Source organism: Loxodonta africana, chromosome 13 (genome assembly GCF_030014295.1).
Source record: "Loxodonta africana isolate mLoxAfr1 chromosome 13, mLoxAfr1.hap2, whole genome shotgun sequence".
In the NCBI taxonomy this organism is placed as follows: domain Eukaryota; kingdom Metazoa; phylum Chordata; class Mammalia; order Proboscidea; family Elephantidae; genus Loxodonta; species Loxodonta africana.
This window is the reverse complement of record NC_087354.1, coordinates 66082113-66103898: the sequence shown is the minus strand read 5'-3', so window position 1 is coordinate 66103898 and position 21786 is coordinate 66082113. Positions and strand designations below refer to the sequence as shown.

General features: G+C 36.8%; 1 protein-coding gene and 1 non-coding gene across 2 annotated transcripts in view; both read left to right on the top strand.

Annotated features, from left to right (window-relative positions):
* ANAPC10 (anaphase promoting complex subunit 10) overlaps nt 1-19332 on the top strand; it is a 112185-nt gene extending 92853 nt beyond the window's left edge. The window contains exon 5 of the mRNA XM_003417500.4: nt 12881-19332. Within this exon, the coding sequence (XP_003417548.1) occupies nt 12881-13111 (231 nt within the window). The 3' untranslated portion in view covers nt 13112-19332. The remainder of the gene's footprint in view (nt 1-12880) is intronic.
* Nucleotides 18978-19084, top strand: LOC111752682 (U6 spliceosomal RNA). Its single transcript, XR_002787561.1, has one exon. It is a non-coding gene; the product is annotated as a U6 spliceosomal RNA (small nuclear RNA).
* Nucleotides 19333-21786: the final 2454 nt, after the last annotated feature.

Here is a 21786-nt window from a genome sequence, read left to right as displayed (position 1 = left end):
CAGTATATTCAGTATTCTTTGCCAGCACCATAATTCAAATGCATAAATTCTTCTTCAGTCTTATTCATTGTCCAGCTTTCACATGCATATGAGGCAATTGAAAATACCACAATTGGGTCAGGCGCACCTTAGCCCTCAAGGTGGCAGCATAAAGATTAAACCAAAACCAAACCAAACCCATTGCCGCCAAGTCGATTTTTACTCAAAGCGACCCTGTAGGACAGAGTAGAACTGCTCCACAGGGTTTCCACGGAGCACCTGGTGGATTCGAACGGCTGTCCTTTTGGTTATCAGCCATAGCACTTAACTACTATGCCACCAGGGTTTCCGCATAACGATGACAGCCTAGAAAACCCTATGGGGCACTTCTCTGTCATGTAGGGTCACTATGAGTAGGAATCAACTCAATGGCACACAACAACAAAGATAGAATAGCAAGTGAGAAGATGGAGACATTGACCACAGCTTTTCCAAGAGTTTTGCTGTAATGTGGAACAGAGAATTGGGGCAGTAGGTGGAGGAGGACATAGAATCTAGAAAGGATTTTGCTTTTGTTTTTAAGATGGCAAATATCGTAGCATGTTTATTTAATGAAGACAGTGATCCAGTGAAGAAAGAAAATGATTTGGAAAGAGAATGTTTATTGTAGGAACAGAATGTTTGATTGGGAAGGAGGGGACGGGAGCCCCTCAAATGGAAGGCTGACCTGAGAATGGTGCAAGGACCTTTTAACCACTGTGTAACAGCTGATGGAAAGGTGATATTTTTTTTCTGATTGCCTGTTTTTTTAGTGAAATAGGATATCAGCAGCTCAGAGTGAGAAGGTTAGTTTGGGTGTTAGAATTTGAGGAGAAACTAAGACACAGCTTTGTTGGCCTGGTTTTTGTATCAGGATTATGCCAGCTTCCTTTTCTATGTTCTAAAATAGTTTGAGTACTGCTGGTGTAAGCTCTTCTCTGAATGTTTGGTAGAATTCTCCAGATAAGCCATCTGGGCCAGGGCTTTTTTTTGTTGGGATTTTTTTGTTGTTGTTGTTACCTTTTCGGTCTTTTCTCTTGTTATGGATCTGTTCAAATTTTCAATATCGTTTTGTGTTAGTTTGAGTAGATAGTGTGTTTCTAGAAATTTGTTTTCTCTACGTTTTCAAATTTGTTGGAGTATAGTTTTTCATAGTACTTTGTTATGATCTTTTTTATTTTAGTTGAGTCTGTTGTAATCTCCTCCATTTAATTTCTTATTTGGGTTATTTGCATCCTCTCCTGTTTTTCTTTTGTCGTTTTGGCCAGTGGTTTGTCTGTTGTTGATCCTTTCAAAGAATCAACTTTTGTTTTGGCTGATTCTTTCTATTGTTTTTCTATTTTCTATTTCATTTATTTCTGCTCTGATCTTTATTATTTCCTTTCTTATGGTGGCTGTGGGCTTCTTTTGTTGTTCTCTTTGTTGGAGTTGTGTGGCTTATGTTTTGATTTTATCCCTTCTTTTTTGATGTGTGTATCTATAGTGTGAGCACTGCCTTTGCTTTTTCACAAAGGTTTTGGTATGATGTGTTTTCATTCTCGTTTGATTCTAGGAATTTTTTGATTGCATCTTTGATTTCTTCTATTACCCAGTGGTTTTTAAGCAGGATGTTATTCAGTTTCCACGTAATTGATTTTTTTTTTTCCTTACTCTTCCTGTTGTTGATTTCTACTTTGATGGTGTTGTGATCAGAGAAGATACTTTGTGCTATCTCAGTGTTTTGGGTTTTGTTGAGGGTTGTTGCTTTGTGGCCTAAGATATGGTCTATTCTGGAGAATGTTCCATGTGCATTCAAAAAGAATGTGTACTTTGTAGCTGTTGGGTGGAGTGTTCTGTATATGTCTATGAGGTCAAATTGGCTTATTGTGGCCTTTAGATCTTCTGTATCTTTGTTGAGTTTCTTTCTAGAAGTCCTGTCCTTTACCAAGAGTTGTGTGTTGAAGTCTCCTACCATTATTGTGAAACTCTTAATTTCTCTTTTCAGTGCTGTTAGAGTTTGTTTTATGTATTTTGGAGCCCTGTCGTTGGGTGTGTAGATATTTATTATGGCTATGTCTTCCTGATGGGTCGTCCCTTTAATCATTATATGATGTCCTTCTTTGTCTTTTATGGTGGATTTTGTTTAAAAGGCTGTTTTATCTAAGATTAGTATTATTGCTACTCTTGCTCTTTTTTGGTAGCAGTTTGCTTGATGTATTTTTTCCATCTTTTGATTTTAATAAATTTATGTCTTTGTGTTTCTAACATGTGTCTCTTGTAGACAGCATATAGATGGATCCTGTTTTTTAATCCATTCTGTCACTCTCTGTCTCTTTATGGGTGCATTTAGGCCATTTACGTTCAGTGTAATTATTGATAGGTATGAGTTGATTGCTGTCACTTTGTGGTGCTTTTTTTGTTGTAGCACTGATGTTTTTATGAGTCGGAATTGAGTCAACGGCAACAGGTTTGGATGTTTTCTTTGTTCCTCTTACATTCCTGTACTGAATTCCTTTTGTTGTTTTTTTTTTTTTTTCCAATTCTTTTGTTTTTGTAGATTTTGTGTTTACTGAGACTTTATGTTTTTCTTCTTCATTTTGATGAATAGTTGTGTTAACTTTCTTTGTGGTTACCTTGAAATTTACCCTTATCTTCCTATGTTTTAACAGTCTTTTATTACTTGGTTTCACCTTGCCTTCCTCTCTGTTAGAAAATTCTATACCCACACTATTTATTCCCTCTTTTAATGTTCTGATGTTGTCATTTACAGATTAACCTCTCTGGTTCCCTGTCGTAAATCTTTTAGTTTTGAATAATCCTTGAGAGTTCATTTCCTAGGTTGGTATCTGGGTGGTGCAATCTTGCACCCTAGATTCAGGCTGTCATCTAATGTTTGTTCTCAAATCGAAAGGCTCCCTTTAATAATTCTTTTTGGTTTTTACATATTCTCTTAATTTCTGTTTATCTGGAAATGTCCTAATTTTACCATCATTTTGAACTAGAGTTTTGCAGGATATATTATTCTTGGTTGGCAGTTCTCTTCTTTCAAGGTTTTATATATGTCATCCCATTGCCTTCTTGCCTGCATGGTTTCTGCTTAGTAATCAGAGCTTAGTCTTATTGTTTCCCCTTGCATGTGACTTTTCGTTTTTCTCGAGCTGCTCTCAGGATTCTTTCTTTGTCTTTGGTTTTTGTGAGTGTGATTATGATATGTCTTGGTGATTTTCTTTTGGGGTCTATCCTATATGGGGTTTGTTGAGCTTCTTGGATGATCCGCTTTTCATCTTTCGTATTAGGGAAGTTTTCGGTCAGCAAATCTTCAGTGATCCTCTCTGTGTTTTCCTTTTTCTCCCCCTGTTCTGGAACTCTGATCACTCGCAGATTTTTCCTTTTAATTGTATCCCACATCATTCTTAGGGTTTTTTCATTTTTCTTTGTTCTTTTCTCATATTTTTCCTCAAACAGAGTGATAGCCATAGATTTGTCTTCAGTTTTGCTGATCCTGTCTTCCATTCTTTCAAACTTGCTTCTCAGACCCTCTGTGACACTCTCCATTTCTGAAATCTTGTTGTTTATCTTTTGGATTTCTAATTGCTGTTTTTGTATGATTTCTAGTTGTGAATTTATTTTGACTTTTTTTTTCCCCTGTATTATTTTCCTGAATTCTTCCATTGTTTTGCCTGTCTTTTCCATGATTTTGGCTGCCTTTTCCATGAATGTCTATTTTTTCCTCATTTTTGTCTGCTTTTTGCTTCAACTCTTGGATTGCTCTGAATATTAGAGATTTGAATTCCTTATCAGGTAGTTCTAGTGCCTTTTGTTCTGCTGGAAAGTCATCTGGTGTTTTATTTTGGACGCCTACTGGAACCATGCAGTCCTGTTTTTTAATATGATTGGATATTGTCTTCTATCTTCAGGACATTCAGTAGTTATTTCCTCTGTTTATTGATTGTAGATTTGCTTGTTTTGCCCTGCTTTTTTGTATTATTTGGTTATATCTGAGCAGATGGGCTGTGCATTCTTTGTTGTTTGCTTGCACGATACTTTTCGCCACTTTGTCCAATGGGCAGAGCCAGTTGCTCAGCTATGGTACAGCAGGGCAGGCCTAGCTGAAGGGGAAGGGCAGGTGCTCTGTCTCCTGCTGGGAGCTCTGAGAAGCTGCTTTCCCAAACCCTGTCCACTGTTCTCTGGCAGGAGTCCAAGATGGCAAATCCATGCTGTATTAGTTGATAGGGGACCTCTGCTCCATATCTCTCCTTGCTCTCTGATCTTCATCAGTTACCTATTCCATTTTGTGCTTGGTTGAGCTCTTTGTTTCTTCATTTGATGCTTAGGATTCCAGGATTGACGTTTTTCTTTGTTTTATTTAGCTTTTCAAGTCTTTGCTGTGGGAGGCAGCGTGATGCTTCTGTCTATAGCGCCATGTTGGCTAGGCCTAAATTTTGTATTTTTTTAATGTAGCAGTTTTATTGAGATACCATTAATTCACATGTCATGCAATTCACCTATTTAAAGTGTACAATTCTATTGTTTTTAATACAGTCACAGAATTGTGGATCATCACTACATTAATTTTAGAACATTTTTACCACTCCCAAAAGAAATCTCATACCCATTAGCACTTATTCTGTATTCCCTACACTCCTACATCCCCAGCCCAAGACAACTACCAATTTACTTTCTGTCTCTATGGATTTATCTGTTCTGGACATTTCATATCAATAAAATGATATAAAATGTGATCCTTTTTGACTGGCTTATTTCACTTAGCATGTTTTTAAGGTTCATCTATATTGAAACATGTATCCATACTTCATTTCTTTTTATTGCTAGCTAATATCCCATTTTATTGTTATACTGCATTATGTTTATTCATTCACCAGTTGGTAGACATTTGGGTTGTTTTCATTTTTGGTTATTATGAATAATGCTCCTGTGAACATTCACGCACAGGTTTTTGTGTGGACATATGTTTTTACTTCTCTTGGTTATATACCTAGCAGAAGAATCCCTGGATCATATGACAACACCAGGTTTGATTCCTGGCCAAGGCATCTAATGCACAGCCAACACCCATCCGTCAGTGGAAGCTTGTATGTTGCTGTGATGCTGAACAGGTTTCAGCAGAGCTTCCAGTCTAAGACAGACGAGGAAGAAAGGCCTGGCAATCCACTTCTAAAAACTAGCAGTGAAAACCCTGTGATCACAATAGACCTATATGGAACCAATCAGGGGGATAGTGTAGGACTGGGAAGTATTCCATTCTGTTGTGATAGGATCGCCGTGAGTTGCGGGCCAACTTGATGGCAGCAAAATACAACACTGGTAACTTTATGTTTAATGTTTTGAGGAACTGCAGAATATTTTGTAAAATAGCTATACCATTTTATGTTCCCATCAGCAGTGTTTTAAGGTTCCATTTTCTCCATATGATTTTTTTTTTTTTAACTCAGAGAACCTAAGTTTTGTAAAGGAGGTATTTGTTTCATGTACATGTATTATGTTTGATCTTTTGACATCTTGTTTTATGCTCATCTTTTCATGTCCTTTTTAAAGCGTCTTTTACTGTATATAATATTACTTTTTCTGTTAGCATCCTTCTTTTAACTCCAGAGGTTTTTAAATTGGCATCCTACTTTTTATTATTTTGTGGTCCTAATTATCAATGGGGGAAAAAAGAAAAACAGGCAAAATTTTACCTTTCATTAATTTTCTTTTTAAATTTAAAAGATATTTTAAATAAATTTTTAGCTACTAAAAATCATAAAAATTTTATGTACTATATAGAATTCCTATGAGTGAGAATCAACTCAATGGCAGTGGGTTTTTTGTGGGGGTGGGGTGGGGTTTATATGTATGTGAGGATTTTTTTGAAATATAGAAAATAATTTAAAATGTGGCAATATCACAATAATAATTTTCTAGAGCTGATTCTGGGAATTTTAACCTGGGCACAGTAGCACTGAAGTAGACATGTTAATAGATGTTTATGACGTCCAGGGAATGCAGTTGATTTTGAAGCCATTTGAGAGATATTAAAAGCTGTATTTTCTTATAATGCATTTATAGTGATTTAGATGAGTTAATTTTTTGAGGTGGTCTGAAGAAATCATTTATTAATAGTATTTAATAATTTACTATATTTATTATTCTGTATATACCATACCCCCCACATGTCTGTCAGTTTGTCGTATTGTGGGGGCTTGCGTGTTGCTATGATGCTGGAAGCTATGCCACCAGTATTCAGATACCAGCAGGGTCACCCGTGGAGGACAGGTTTCAGCTGAGCTTCCAGACTAAGACAGACTAGGAAGAAGGACCTGGCAGTCTACTTCTGAAAAGCATTAGCCAGTGAAAACCTTATGAGTAGCAGCAGGACATTGTCCGATACAGTGCTGGAAGATGAGCCTCCCAGCTTGGAAGGCACTCAAAAGATGACTGGGGAAGAGCTGCCTCCTCAAAGTAGAGTTGACTTTAATGACACGGATGGAGTAAAACTTTCGGGATCTTCATTTGCTGATGTGGCATGACTCAAAATGAGAAGAAACAGCTGCAAACATCCATTAATAATGGGAACCTGGAATCTACAAAGTATGCATCTAGGAAAATTGGAAATCATCAAAAATGAAATGGAACGCATAAACATCAATATCCTAGACATTAGTGAGCTGAAATGGACTGGTATTGGCCATTTTGAATCAGACAATCATATAGTCTACTATGCTGGAAATGACAACTTGAAGAGGAATGGTGTTGCTTTCATCCTCAAAAAGAACGTTTCAAGAGCTATCCTGAAGTACAACGCTGTCAGTGATAGGATAATATCCATACGCTTACAAGGAAGACCAGTTAATACGACTATTATACAAACTTACGCACCAACCACTAGGGCCAAAGATGAAGAAATAGAAGATTTTTATCAGCTGCTGCAGTCTGAAGTTGATCGAACGTGCAATCAAGATGCATTGATAATTACTGGTGATTGGAACGCGAAAGTTGGAAACAAAGAAGGTCGGTAGTTGGAAAGTATGGCCTTGGTGATAGAAACAATGCTGGAGATGGAATGATGGAATTTTGCAAGACCAACGACTTCTTCATTGCAAATACCTTCTTTCATCAACATAAACAGTGACTATACACATGGACCTTACCAGATGGAACACACAGAAATCAAATTGACTACATCTGTGGAAAAAGACAATGGAAAAGCTCAATATCATCAGTCAGAACAAGGCCAGGGGCCGACTGTGGAACAGACCATCAATTGCTCATATGCAAGTTCAATCTGCAACTGAGGAAAATCAGAGCAAGTCCATGAGAGCCAAAATATGACCTTGAGTATATCCCACCTGAATTTAGAGACCATCTCAACAACAGATTTGACGCATTGAACGCTAGTGACTGAAGACCAGACGAATTGTGGAATGACATCAAGGACATCATCCATGAAGAAAACAAGAAGTCGTTGAAAAGACAGGAAAGAAAGAAAAGACCAAGATGGATGTCAGAGGAGACTCTGAAACTTGCTCCTGAGTGTCGAGCAGCTAAAGCAAAAGGAAGAATTGATGAAGTAAAAGAACTAAACAGGAGATTTCAAAGGGCCTCTCGAGAAGACAAGTATTATAATGACATGTGCAAAAAGCTGGAGATGGAAAACCAAAAGGGAAGAACACGCTTGGCGGTTCTCAAGCTGAAAGAACTGAAGAAAAAATTCAAGCCTCGAGTTGCAATAGTGAAGGATTCCACGGGGAAAATATTCAACGACGCAGGAAGCATCAAAAGAAGATGGAAGGAATACACAGAGTCATTATACCAAAAAGAATTAGTTAATATTCAACCATTTCAAGAAGTGGCATATGATCAGGAACCAATGGTACCGAAGGAAGAAGTCCAAGCTGCTCTGAAGGCATTGGCGAAAAACAAGGCTCCAGGAATTGATGGAATATCAATTGAGGTGTTTCAACAAACAGATGCAGCGCTGGAGGTGCTCACTTGTCTATGTCAAGAAATATGGAAGACAGCTTCCTGGTCAACTGACTAGAAGAGATCCATATTTATGCCTATTCCCAAGAAAGGTGATCCAACTGAATGTGGAAATTATAGAACGATATCATTAATATTACACGCAAGTGAAATTTTGCTGAAGATCATCCAAAAACAGCTGCAGCATTATACCTACAGGGAACTGCCAGAAATTCAGGCCGGTTTCAGAAGAGGACGTGGTACCAGGGATATCATTGCTGATGTCAGATGGATCCTGGCTGAAAGCAGAGACTACCAGAAGGTTGTTTACCTGTATTTTATTGACTATGCAAAGGCATTCGACTGTGTGGATCATAACAAATTACGGATAACATTTTGAAGAATGGGAATTCCCGAACACTTAATTGTGCTCTTGAGGAACCTTTACATAGATCAAGAGGCGGTTGTTCGGACAGAACAAGGGGATACTGATTGGTTTAAAGTCAGGAAAGGTGTGTGTCAGGGCTGTATTCTTTCACCATACCTATTCAATCTGTATGGTGAGCAAATAATCCGAGAAGCTGGACTATATGAAGAAGAACAGGGCATCAGGATTGGAGGAAGACTCATTAACAACCTGCGTTATGCAGGTGACAGAACCTTGCTTGCTGCAAGTGAAGAGGACTTGAAGCACTTACTAATAAAGATCAAAGACCACAGCCTTCAGTATGGATTGCTCCTCGACATAAAGGAAACAAAAATCCTCCCAACTGGACCAATGAGCAACATCATGATAAACGGAGAAAAATTGAAGTGGTCAAGGATTCCATTTTACTTGGATCTACAATCAACAACCATTGAAGCAGCAGTCAGGAAATCAAAAGACGCATTGCATTGGGTAAATCTGCTGCGTAAGACCTCTTTAAAGTGTTAAAGAGCAAAAATGTCACCTTGAAGACTAAGGTGCGCCTGACCCAAGCCGTGGTATTTTCAATCACATCATATGCATGTGAAAGCTGGACAGTGAATAAGGAAGACCAAAGAAGAATTTACCCCTTTGAATTGTGGTGTTGGTGAAGAATATTGAATATACCATAGACTGCCAAAAGAACGAACAAATCTGTCTTGGAAGAAGTACAACCAGAATGCTCCTTAGAAGCAAGGATGGCAAGACTGCGTCTTAAATACTCTGGACATGGTGTCAGGAGGGATCAGTCCCTGGAGAAGGACACCATGCTTGGCAGAGTACAGGGTCAGCGGAAAAGAGGAAGACCCTCAACGAGGTGGATTGACACAGAAGCTGCAACAACGGGCTCAAGTATAACAACGATTGTAAGGATGGCTCAGGACCGGGCAGTGTTTCGTTCTGTTGTGCGTAGGGTCGCTACGAGTCGGAACCAACTCGATGGCACCTAACAACAACAACATATACCGTACCAAAAGCATATATGCTGTAAAGCCTTAGTTAAGATTCAGCACACCACAGCATTTACAGTATACTCTGAAAATAATATTGAGTGTGTCTGAAATCATGGTTAAATTTGTCAGAAACATTCTATTACTAAGGAGTTGAATTCAGAATCTTAGTTTTTTGTTCATAATTGAGATTCCTTATAGTACTTTTACCTGGAAAAGAGATTATTCCAACCAGAAGTGCTTTCTCACTCTTCTGAACTCCCATTTATATCTATTTTATTCGGTTCCCATTGCAGTGATAACAAATTAGCAGTAATTTAGTGGTATGAAAGAACACAAATTTATTACCTTATGGTTCTAGAGATCAGAAGTCCAAAATAGGTCTGACAGGCTAAAATCAAGGTGTCTCTAGAAGAGAATCTATTTCTTGCCTTTTCCAGCTTCTAGAGGCTACCTGCATTCCTTGGTGTGTGGCTGCATCTTTATAACCTCTTATTCCATAGTCATATCTCCTTCTCTTTGAGAAAGTACTGCCTCCCTCGTGTAAGGACCCTTGTGATTACATTGGGCCCACCCATATAATACAGGATAATTTTCCTATCTCAAGGTCTTTAACTTAATCATATCCGTGAAGTCCCTTTTGCTGTGTAAGTTAAAATATTCAAAAGTTTCAGGAATTAGGAGGTGGACATCTTTGAGGGACCATTATTTTGCCTACCACATCTTTTATTTAGAATTACTGAATGTCAGAGCTGGAAAGGACATTGGATGGCATCTTGTCCAATTCCATTATTTTATTTATGAGGAAACCAAAGTCTCATTTTATATATGAAGAAACTGAAGCCCAGAGAGGTTGTTTGTCTGCCTCTGAGCTTTTTTTGAGGTTAGTAACAAGATCTTATTCATTTTTGTATGTTTAGTTATACCTAGCACAATATCTTGAACATTTTCAGTACTCGATAACTATTTATTGCCTGAAGGAATAAAAGGTCAGGGCCAGAAACCAGATATATCTAGTCTCTGACTTTAAGCTAGTGCTAATGGAAGTCCTATAAAAAGCCACTGATGATGCCAAAATACCGTGAGGAGGTAGAGGTTGATTCATTTCCACATTTTTAAAAAAGTTAGAATGGAGGAAATCATTCAATCCTAAAAATAACTGCCTTATTTTAGATTTTGGTTTTCTTTCTCTTCCACTATATCTACTTACTTGACTACCCACCCTCTTTTCCAACGAAGGAAGGAAGAAGAATAGAAGGGAAAGGGGAAAGGAAAAAGAAGGGGGAGGGGGGAAGGGAATAGAAGAAGAATATCTAGTGGTGTTCCTTATATTATTTTCCTAGAGTAATACATGGAATCCAGATTTAGATTCTCTGACACTCATTGCCATTTGCTTGTGTTGATAAAATAAACCTGTATTTTCTGTGATGTATGTGGACATGGAGTCCATGGGCGGTACAGACAGTTAACATACTCAGCTGCTAACCAAAAGGTTGGAGGTACAAGGCCACCTAGAGCCACCTCAGAAGAAAGGCCTGTTGATCTACTTATAAAAAATCAACCGTTGAAAACCCTATGGAGCACAAGTCTACTTTGGCACACATGGGGTCTCCATAAGTCAGTCAGCTTGATGGCCGGCCACTGGTTTATTTTCTAAGAAAAAATGTTTTGCATGATGCTTATTTAATGACTGAGTGTTTTGTTTGGTTATTATAATTTATATAGAATCTGATTTATTATTAAATCAATTTGAATACATTAGGCATAGTCATTGAAATAAAATACAATAAAAGTCTGATACTCTGTGATTAAGTTAAGCTATGGAAGCATGATGTTAGACTCTTTTCTTACTTGCACCAGCATGGTCTTCCATTGGCTTTATACCTTTAAAAAAAAAAAAAAAATTTTTTTTTTTTATTACACATGTCTAATTCTTCCTTATAGAAGGGAGTGAGTTAGCATAAGTTTATACTACTTTTTATAGATGAGAGCAGCTATATAGCTATGTTAACAAAAAACAATTGTTATAGGGTATAAAACTTTCCCAAGACACTGTGTTCCTAAATGAGAAATTGCCTAACATATATGGAGGTTGAATCGCCCAGTGTTTCCATGGGCATCTCTGTTACTTTACAGTTTTATATAATCAAGTTCTCCAGCTGCATTAGACCATTAGTTGCATGGAGCTATTCTCTTTTAAAGTAAGACTATATTATTGTTTCATATAGTGTTAGACTCATTTATTATTAAATGTTATCTACAGCAGCACAATCTTTTTGGTACTATACAGCATACTAAAGTAGTACCTTACCAAATAATACCTTAAAGATCCTGATTTATTTTCAGAGACTACATTCTGGAGAATGACTAATTGATACATTTGGTTCTCTCAGAGAGTTAGTGACTCCCTCAAGGAAATGGCATAATCTCATTTAAAATTAAGGATATTCCATCTTCAAAGAATAATAAATCTGTGTAAAGTACCTTTATATTTCAAGTGCTTTGGTTATTTAAGAAGTCAATTTGTATAACTTTTAGTTAAAAAAAATTACTGAGTATTTGTCCTATGTCAGGCATTGTGCTTCCTTCTTTATATACATTATTTTGTTTAATCTTTCCAATATCCCTATGATGTAAGTGATAATATTTTCATTTTCATAGATGATATGATTCAGGCTCAGAGTGATTAGGTAATTTTTCCAAGCTCATAAGATGTAGAACTGGCATTCAAACCATTTCTCTTGGCATTGAAGACAGTGCTCTTTATTTAATAGCATTTTGTATTTCTTAACATAGAAAACCAGAGATACGTGTTTATTGTCAGCGACGGTAGCAGCACTTGACTGTTATTTTCCACATAGAATGTTTTTATTTGTGTAAGGAAACAGCCTATATAAATGTGTGCTGTTTATCAAATTATGTGTATGTATAAAAAAAATAATAAAATAAAAAATTTTAAACATATGTATATGTATGCATATATATTAAATCTATGCATAATATTTCATATATCTTTAAAGGCTTTGGAATATGTGCTTTCTGATGTTGTATAGGAAACCCTGGTGGCATAGTGGTTAAGAGCTACGGCTGCTAACCAAGAGGTCAGCAGTTTGAATCCACCAGGTTTTCCTTGGAAACTCTATGGGGCAGTTCTACTCTGTCCTACAGGGCCACTGTGAGTTGGAATTGACTTGATGGCAGCGAGTTTTTAATGTTGTATAAGATGTATAAATTTCTTAAACGCTAAGAATACACACTTCTATTTTTTTTTTTCCTACTAAGATGGTACACCTATAGGGTTTAGCAACTGTAAAAGTAGACCATGGTAAAAATAATAAATGGTAGTGGTTATTATCATATTGTCATTCATTGAAAAAAATGTTAATTATCAGTCAGTTTTAGAATGTATTCATTATTATAAATTATATTTATTGGCTGAAAGTATAATCTGACTCCTTTTTTTTTTTTTTCATTGTCTTCTTCTCTTTTTTTTCTTTTTGGATAGCAACTTGAATTGGTGGAACCAAGTGGCTGGATTCATGTTCCTTTAACTGATAATCACAAGAAGCCAACTCGAACATTCATGATACAGATTGCTGTTCTAGCCAATCACCAAAATGGAAGAGACACCCACATGAGACAGATTAAAATATACACACCAGTGGAAGAGAGTTCCATTGGCAAATTTCCTAGGTGTACAACTATTGATTTCATGATGTATCGTTCAATAAGGTGACTTTGAAACAGAACAAAAGATGTTAAACATACCTTTGTTTTAGCTTGTCATTAAATACTTTATCTGGTATCTTTATTGAGAAAAGATCAGTTATTTTACAATTTTTTATGCATTTAAAAGTAATTTATTGTATCTTTAATAAATAAATGAATTTGGGGTCATACTGTCTATTTTCCTTAACATAGGTTAAAGCTCACATATTTTACATTATTAAAAATAGATTTGAAGCCAATAATTACATTTTTTCTTGTATTAAGAGTAAACTAGTTGAAATGAAAATTTTAAGATGTACAAAATTTTTGCTTATCAGGCAGTTATTTCATATAATATGGAGCCCTGGTAGTGCAATGCGTAAGTGCTCAGCTGCTAACTGACAGGTTGGTGGTACAAACCCAAAGGAGAAAGCTGCTTTCTGAAAGGTTGGTGGTACAAACTCCAAGACAGAAAGATGTGGCAGTCCACTTGCGGAAAGACTGCCGCCTTGGAAACCCTATCAGGCAGTTCTACTCTGCCCTATAGAGTCACTATGAGCTGGAATTTGACTCAACAGCAATGGGGTTATTTCCTATAATGGTCGTACATTAGAGTAATGACTATGTTTGGGAACAAAACTGTGTTTTATCAGCAGATGTAGTCTTTAATAGGCCAAAATCATTTTTTCAATTCAGAGAGATTTTATTCATTTAATATTGGACTTATTAAAAATATTATCAAAGTAAGCTTAGCATTATGTATCTGATGAGAACCATGCTGAATTGAATATAATTAATTGTTTTATATTTACTTCCATTAAAAAAAAACAAAACGTTTTAAACTATTAGTTGTTGTTAGTTGCTGTCCAGTCTACTCTGATTTATGGTCACCTATAATAGAAAGAAATGTTGTCTGGTCCTGCGCTATCTCCATGATCTTTAGTGTGTCTGAGCCCACTGTTCAGGCAGTTGTGTCAGTCCATCTCATTGAAGGTTTTCCTGGTTTTCACTGATCCTCTGTCACACATGATGTCCTCCTCTAGTGACTGGTCTTTCCTGATAACATGTCCAAAGTAAGCAAGAAGTCTTGCCATCCTCACTTCTAAGGAGCATCCTGGCTATACTTCCTTCAAGACTGATTTGTTCATTCTTCTGGCAGTCCATGGTATATTCAGTATTCTTTGCCAACACCATAATTCAAATGCATCAATTCTTCTTTTTTCATTTTCCAGCTTTTGTATGCATATGAGGCAATTGTCAGGCACACCTTAGTCATCAAAGTGACATTTTTACTTTTTTAGAATTTTAAACAGATCTTTTGTAATATAGCATTTGTTATCTTGACCCCTGCTTCCATGGGCATTGATTGTTGATCCAAGTAGAATAAAATTCTTGACAGCTTCAGTTTTTTCCTAATTTATCATGATGCTGTTTATTGGTCCAGTTGTGAGGATTTTCATTTTCTTCACGTTCAGGTATAATCCATATGAAGGCTTGGTCTTTTACCTTCATCAGTAGGTGCTTCAAGTGGCCTTCATTTCGCAAGCAATGTTGTGTCATTTGCATAATGCAAGTTATTAATGAGTTTTTTGCCAACACTAGTGCTTTATTCTTCTAAGTCCAGCTTCTCGAATTATTTGTTTAATATACAGATTGAATAAGTAAGGTGAAAAGATACAACCCTGCCACACTTTTTTCCAATTTTGGAACCATGCGGTATCCCCTTGCTCTGTTCAAACTACTGCCTTTTGATCCAGGTACCGATTCCGGATGAGCACAATTAAGTGTTCTGGAATTCCATTCATCATAATATTATCTATAGTTTGTTATCCACATAATCAAATGCCTTTGTATAGTCAGTAAAATACAGGTAAACATCTTTCTGGTATTCTCTGCTTTCAGCCAAAATCCATCTGACATCAGCAATGATATCCCTTTGTTGCATCCATTTGTTGAAACATCTCAGTTGGTATTCTTTCAGTTCCTGGAGTCTTGTTTTTTGCCAGTGCCTTCAGTGCAGCTTGAATTTCTTCCTTCAGTACCAGCTGTTCTTGATCTTATGCTACCTCCTGAGATGGTTGAATATCCACCAGTTTTTTTTGGTACAGTGACTCTGTATTCCTTCCATTTTCTTTTGATGCTTTCTGTGTTGTTCAATTTTTACCCATAGAATCCTTTAGTGTTGCAACTTGTGGTTTGAATTTTTTCTTCATTTCTCTCAGCTTGAGAAATGCTGATCGTGTTCTTTTCATTTGGCTTTCTAACTCTAGGTCTTTACACATTTTATCAGAATACATTACTTTGTTTTATCAAGTCACCCTTTGAAATTTTCTGTTCAGCTCTTTTACTTCACCATTCCTTCTGTTTGCTCTAGCTACTCTGCACTTACGAGCAATCTTTTAAACCCATTGTTGTCAGTTGTCTTTGAGTTGATTCTGACTCATGGCAACCCCACATGTGGAGAATATAACTGCTTCATAGGGTTTTCAAGATTGTGACCTTTTGGAAGCAGATTGCCAGCCCTTACTTCCTAGGTGCCTCTGGCTGTGTTTGAACCATCAACCTCTTGGTTAGTAGTCCAGTGCTTAATTCTGATGGTATGTGAGCGTTCATCAATATAATCTGCTGTTTTTCTTAATGCTAGTGATGCTTGTATTATAGGACAGTTAGTTGTAAATGTGTACCTGGCACTGTAGAAGCCCTTGGGGGAGGGGTAATAATTTTTATAGAAATCTTTTAAAAACATAAAATTGTTCCTTATATATAAAAAAAATTTGAAAGTGTTTAAATGTGTTTGCTTTCCATGATTTAAAATGGGTAGATTTGATTCTATACACTTTGTGTGTGTGTGTGTCTATCACTTTTTTGGCAGATGGTTATTTACACACAGAACTTCCCCATATTGGCTCTTGTTTGGGCATGGTTGCTGACTAGTTCATGGAATGTAGAGTAGCCTGAAGTCTTGAACAGTAAACTTTAAAAAAAATAATAGTGGTTTTGCTTGATTCTAACATAGAGTACTAATTTATGTGGCTACTATAAAAAGAAGCTTCACTTTTTTACTCATCAAAAACTCTGCTATTCTAAGAAAGCAATTAGACCTAATAAATGAATCAGCAGAGTGGCAGGGCACAAGGCCAATACATAAAAATCAGTTAGGCTTCTATACATAAGCAATAAGCAAGTAAAAAAGGAAATAAGGAAACATTACCATTTACAGTAGCATTAAAAATAATAAAGTGCCTAGGAATAAGTTTAACCAGGAAAGTTTTGTACACAGAAAACTATAAGACATTACTAAAAGAAATTACGGAAGTCTTAAATGGAGGACATTCCATGTTCATGGATTAAAAGCCTTAATATAGTTAAGATGTCAGTACTACCCAAAGCAATCTGTAAATTCAGTGCAATCCTCATCAAAATTCCAGCAGCCTTCTTTGCAGAAATGGAAAAGTCAATCCGAAAATTTATACAGAAGGCCAAGGGACCCTGAATAGCTAAAACAATCTTTAAGAAGAATAGAGTAGAGGACTCAACTCCTCATTTCAAAACATACTCTAAAGGCACAATAATTAAAACGCCCGATACTGGTAATACACATACAGGCCAATGGAATAGAGTTGGGAATCTAGAAATAAATCCATACATCTGTGGTCAACTGATTTTTTTTTAATGGACACAATTTTGAATTTTATGTAATTTTCACGTGTCACAAAAATATTCTTTCATTTTTTCCAAACCATTTAAAAGTGTAAAAAACTTTTTATTATTGTACTTTAGATGAAGGTTTACAGAACAAAACTAGCTTCTCATTAAACAGTTAGTACACATATTGTTTTGTGACATTGGTTACCAACCCCACAACATATCAGCACACTCCCCTCTCGACCTTGGGTTCCCTATTACCAGCTTTCCCGTACCCTCCTGTCTTCTAGTCCTTGTATGATCAACTGATTTTTGACAAGGGTACTAAGTCCATTCAGGAGGGAAGGAAGAGTCTCTTAAATGATACTGGAACAACTGAATTCCTGCGTGCAGAAGAATGAATCAGGATGCATACACAAAATCTAAATTAAAATGGTACAGGGACCTAAATGTGCAAATTAAAACCATAAAATTCTTAGAAGAAAATGTAGAGGTATGGCTTTGGGGCCTAGTTTTCAACGATGGATTATCAGACATGACAACAAAAGCATGAACAGCAAAAGACAAAATAGATAAATGGGACCTCATAAAAATTTAATACTTTTTTTCATCAAAGGACTTTATAAAAAAAGTGAAAAAATAGCCTATAGAGAAAATTTTCAGGAACTATGTATCCACTAAGGTTCTAATATCTAAAATATATTAATAAAAGTCTACAGCTTAACAAGCAACTCCATGGGCAAAGGACTTGGACAGTTCCCCAAGAGTAGTCAGAAGGCTAACAAGCACATGAAAAGATGCTCAACACCAGTAGCCATTGTTGCTGCTGTTGTTGGTTTGCCTAGCTGTAATTTTAAGCAGATTGCAAGGCCTACCTTCCAAGGTACCGTAGGGTGGGTTTGAACTGCGCACTTTTAGGTTAGCAGTCAAATACAAACCTTTGGCCACCTGTTATTGTGTGCTCTAGAGCTGACTTCGACTGATAGGAACCCTGTGTGACAGAACTGCCCCATAGCGTTTTTTTCTAAGCTGTAATCTTCATGGGAGCAGATCACCAGATCTTTCTCCCACAGAGCTAGTAGGTGGGTTCAAACCACCCACCTTTCAGTTAGCAGCCAACTGCTTAGCTGTTGTGCCACCAGGGCTCCTTCTCATTAGCCATTAAAAGAGATGCAAATCAAAACCACAACGAGATACCACCTTACCCCCGTTAGAAAGGCAGTGATCAAAAAAACAAAACAATAGGGTTGGCGAGGTTGTAGTGAAACTGAAACCCTTATTCAATGCTAGTGGGAATGTAAAATTGTACAGCCACTGTGGGAACAGTTGGCGGTTCCTTAAAAAGTTGAACATAGAAGTACCATATGACCCAACAATTCCAATCATAGGTATATGCCCAGAAGTGAAGGCAGGAACGCAAACAAAAACCTGTACATCAGTGTTCACTGCAGCACTTTCCACAATAGCCAAAATATGGAAATAACCAAAATGCCTACCAAGAGACGAATGAATAAACAACCTGTGGTATATACAAACAATGGAATACTACCCAGCCATGAAGAGGAATGATGTCCCGATGCACGTCACAACATTGATGATACTTGAAAACATGCTGGGCAAAATGAGCCACAAAAGAACACATAACTGTGTGAGCTAACTTACATGAAAAAAGCAGATGTATAGAAACCAAAGATTATTAATGGTTACCAGAGGTGGGAGGGAGGGAAAGGGGGAAGGAAAGGCGAAGTTGTTGCTTAGGGGTCATTGAGTTGATGTTAATGGTGGTGGAATGATTTGGAAAAGGATAGTGAGAATGGGTGCACAACGTGAAAATCGTAATCAGTGTAAGTGAGTTGTATATGTAGAAATTAAGTTGGTGTATGTATGTATATTTTTACCACAATTAAAAAAAAAACCTATTCTTCCCATGAATTCAAGAAAGTTTTACTGCTGCCATTTTAATTTTGTTGTTTTGAAGAAATATGTTGGTGCTCAATAGGGTCATTTTCCCACCAAAAAGTCTCTAGCCAAAACTCATTTGGGATCACCAGATTAATAGGGAAAGCTGGGGAAGAAGATGACTGAAGAAAAGCTGAAGTTAGAGAAAAAGAGAATATCAAGGAAATAAGAATAGAAACATATACTAAGCAGTGTGTTAGATGCTTTGCTTTAGTTTGGTAAGGAAAAGAGTCATGTAAAGAACAGGATCTTAGTGGAGTCAGAGAAATCTAATTAAAAGTACAGGAGGTGTGTTTGCTCCTGCAGCACATATGCTCAAGTTGGAACGATACAGAGAAGATAAGGATGACCTCTGCTTAAGGATGACATGCAAATCAATGAAGCATTTCATATTTTTATGAAAAGCTTTTGGAAATAGGTAGTGGGGATAGTTGCGCAACATGGTGAATGTTACTAATGTCATTAAAATGGTTAAAATGGCAAAGTTTTGTTATAGCGACCCTATAGGTCAGGGTAGAGCTGCCCCATGAAGTTTCCAAGGATCGCCTGGTGGATTTGAACTGCCAACCCTTTGGTTAGCAGCTGTAGCACTTAACCACTATGGCGCCAGGGTTTCCAATATATTTTATCACAATTCAAAAAAAAAAAAAAAAAGATGACATCAACACAGCAACACTCTGATCTTGAACTCCCAGCCTCTGTACTGTGAGACAAAAAAAAAAAAAAAAGTACATGAGGTCATATTAGTAATAATATTGACTGATTTTTAAAAATTTGCTTTGAAGAAAAAAGAAGGATGTTAATTATCATTTACATGATCCATTTGGTTACCTCCTACTACCAGTAATTTGCTAACAGACTCCTAAAATTAGGGATTAATAAGAATAATGAGGAAATCGGTATTTTTTTTTTATTACTTCCTTTCCCTATTTTTCATATGCCCCTGGCTGACCATCTTATCAGGCATGGGAAACTTCGTAGTTGAGGATTTTGGAGATAATACTTCCTCTTATTATAAGGATAATTTAAAATACAGATAGAACATGTATTCATGGATTAGAAGCCTTAATATAGTTAAGATGTCAGTACTATCCAAAGCAATCTATAAATTCAATGCAACCCTCATCAAAATTCCAGTAGCCTAAGGCAAGTTGCCTTTCACTTAAAAAAAGTGCAAATTACGTATCTGACAGGATCTGTATTTAGAATACAGAACAAACACAACTCAATAATAAGAAGATAACTCAATTACAAAATGGGCAAAAGATTTCAACAGTCACTTGACCAAGGAAGACATTTGATTAGCAAATAAACATATGAAAGATTAGTGAAATGCAAATTGAAACTATAATGGGATGCCACTACACATCCACTAGAGTGGCTACAATTAAAGGCGATTCCAAGTGTTGGCAAAGATGTGGTAAAACCAGAAGTCATGTTGCTGATGAAGATGTGATGTGTGAATACTTTGGAAAACAGGGAATTTCTTTTCAAGTTAAATATATACCTACTACAGGACCCAAGACCCAATCCTTCCACCCCTAGGTATTTATCCAGGAGAAAAAAAAAAGGTCATACAAAGACTTGTACACAAATGTTCATAGCAGCTTTTTAATACCTTAAAACCAGACACAACTGGAATGTTAATCAACAGAAAAATGCACATAATAGAATATTACTCAATAATTAAAAGGAATGAACTATTGATACCCTCAATGACATGGATACATTTCCAAAATAAGTATGCTGGGAGAAAGAAGCCATACAATAAGAGAAGATGTTGTATGTTCCATATTTATAAAATTCTAGAAAATACAAACCAAAGTGACAGCACATCAGTGGCTGTCTAGGATGGAGGAAGGGGGAGAAGTCAAAAGGGTTTGATTATTTTTTGGGTTGATGGAAATAGACATCATCTTGATTGTGGTAATAGTTTTACATGTGTGTATGTGTGAAAACATCAAATTATAAACTTTAAATATGTGCAGTTTTTTATGTGTCAATTATACCTCAATGGAAAAAAATCGCTTATTCAACCAGTTTCAAATAGGAATCACTGAGAAGATGTTGTATTTAAAAGTAATCACATTTCTGACTGGATTAAAAAAAAAAAAATTTTTTTTTTTTGATAGGGCCTGAAAATTAAAAACTAAGGTTGGAAAAGCCTTTTTTTTTAGAAACTTTTTTTTTTTAATTGTGCTTTAAGTTAAAGTCTACAGCTCAAGTTAAGTTCCCATGCAAAAATTTATACACATATTGCTCTGTGACACTCGTTGGAATCCCTTTTGGGCCCCAGGCTTCTCATGTCCATCCAACTAGCTCCTGTCCTCCTCTGCCTTCTCATCCTGCCTTTGGACAGGGGTTGCCCACCTGATCTCCTGTATCTGCTTAAACTAAGAAGCACACTCCTCACGAGTGCCATTCTATGTTTGTTTTTTTAAATTTATTGGGTACTGGGTAAGTGAAAGTTTACAAATCAAATCAGTCTCTCATACAAAAACTTATACACACCTTGCTATTTAATTCTAGCTGCTCTCCCCCTAATGAGACAGCACACTCCTCCTCTCCATCCTGTATTCCCTGTGTTCATTCAACAACCTCCTATGTCCCTCTGCCTTCATTCTGTTGTATACTCCAGTCTAATCTTTGCCTGAAGAGTGGGCCTTGGGAATGGTGTTAGTTCTGGGTTAACAGAGCGTCTGGGGGCCATGGCTTCAAGGGTTCCTTCAGCCTCAGTCAGACCATTAAGCTGGTCTTTTTACACAAATTTGAGTTCTGCATCACACTTTTCTCCTGCTCTGTCAGGGACTCTCTGCTGCGTTGCCTGTCAGGATGGTCATTGATGGTAGCCAGGCATCATCCAGTTCTGGTCTTGGGCTGATGGAGAGTCTGGTTTATGTAGCCCTTTTGTCTCTTAGGCTAATATTTTCCTTGTGTTTTTGGTGTTCTTTGCTCCCAGTGGGTTGAGACCAGTTGATACATCTTAAATAGCCGCTCACAAGCTTTTAAGACCCCAGACGTCACTCACGAAACTGGGATGCAGAACATTTTCTTAATAAACTTTGTTATGCCAGTTGACCTGGATGTCCCCTGAAACCA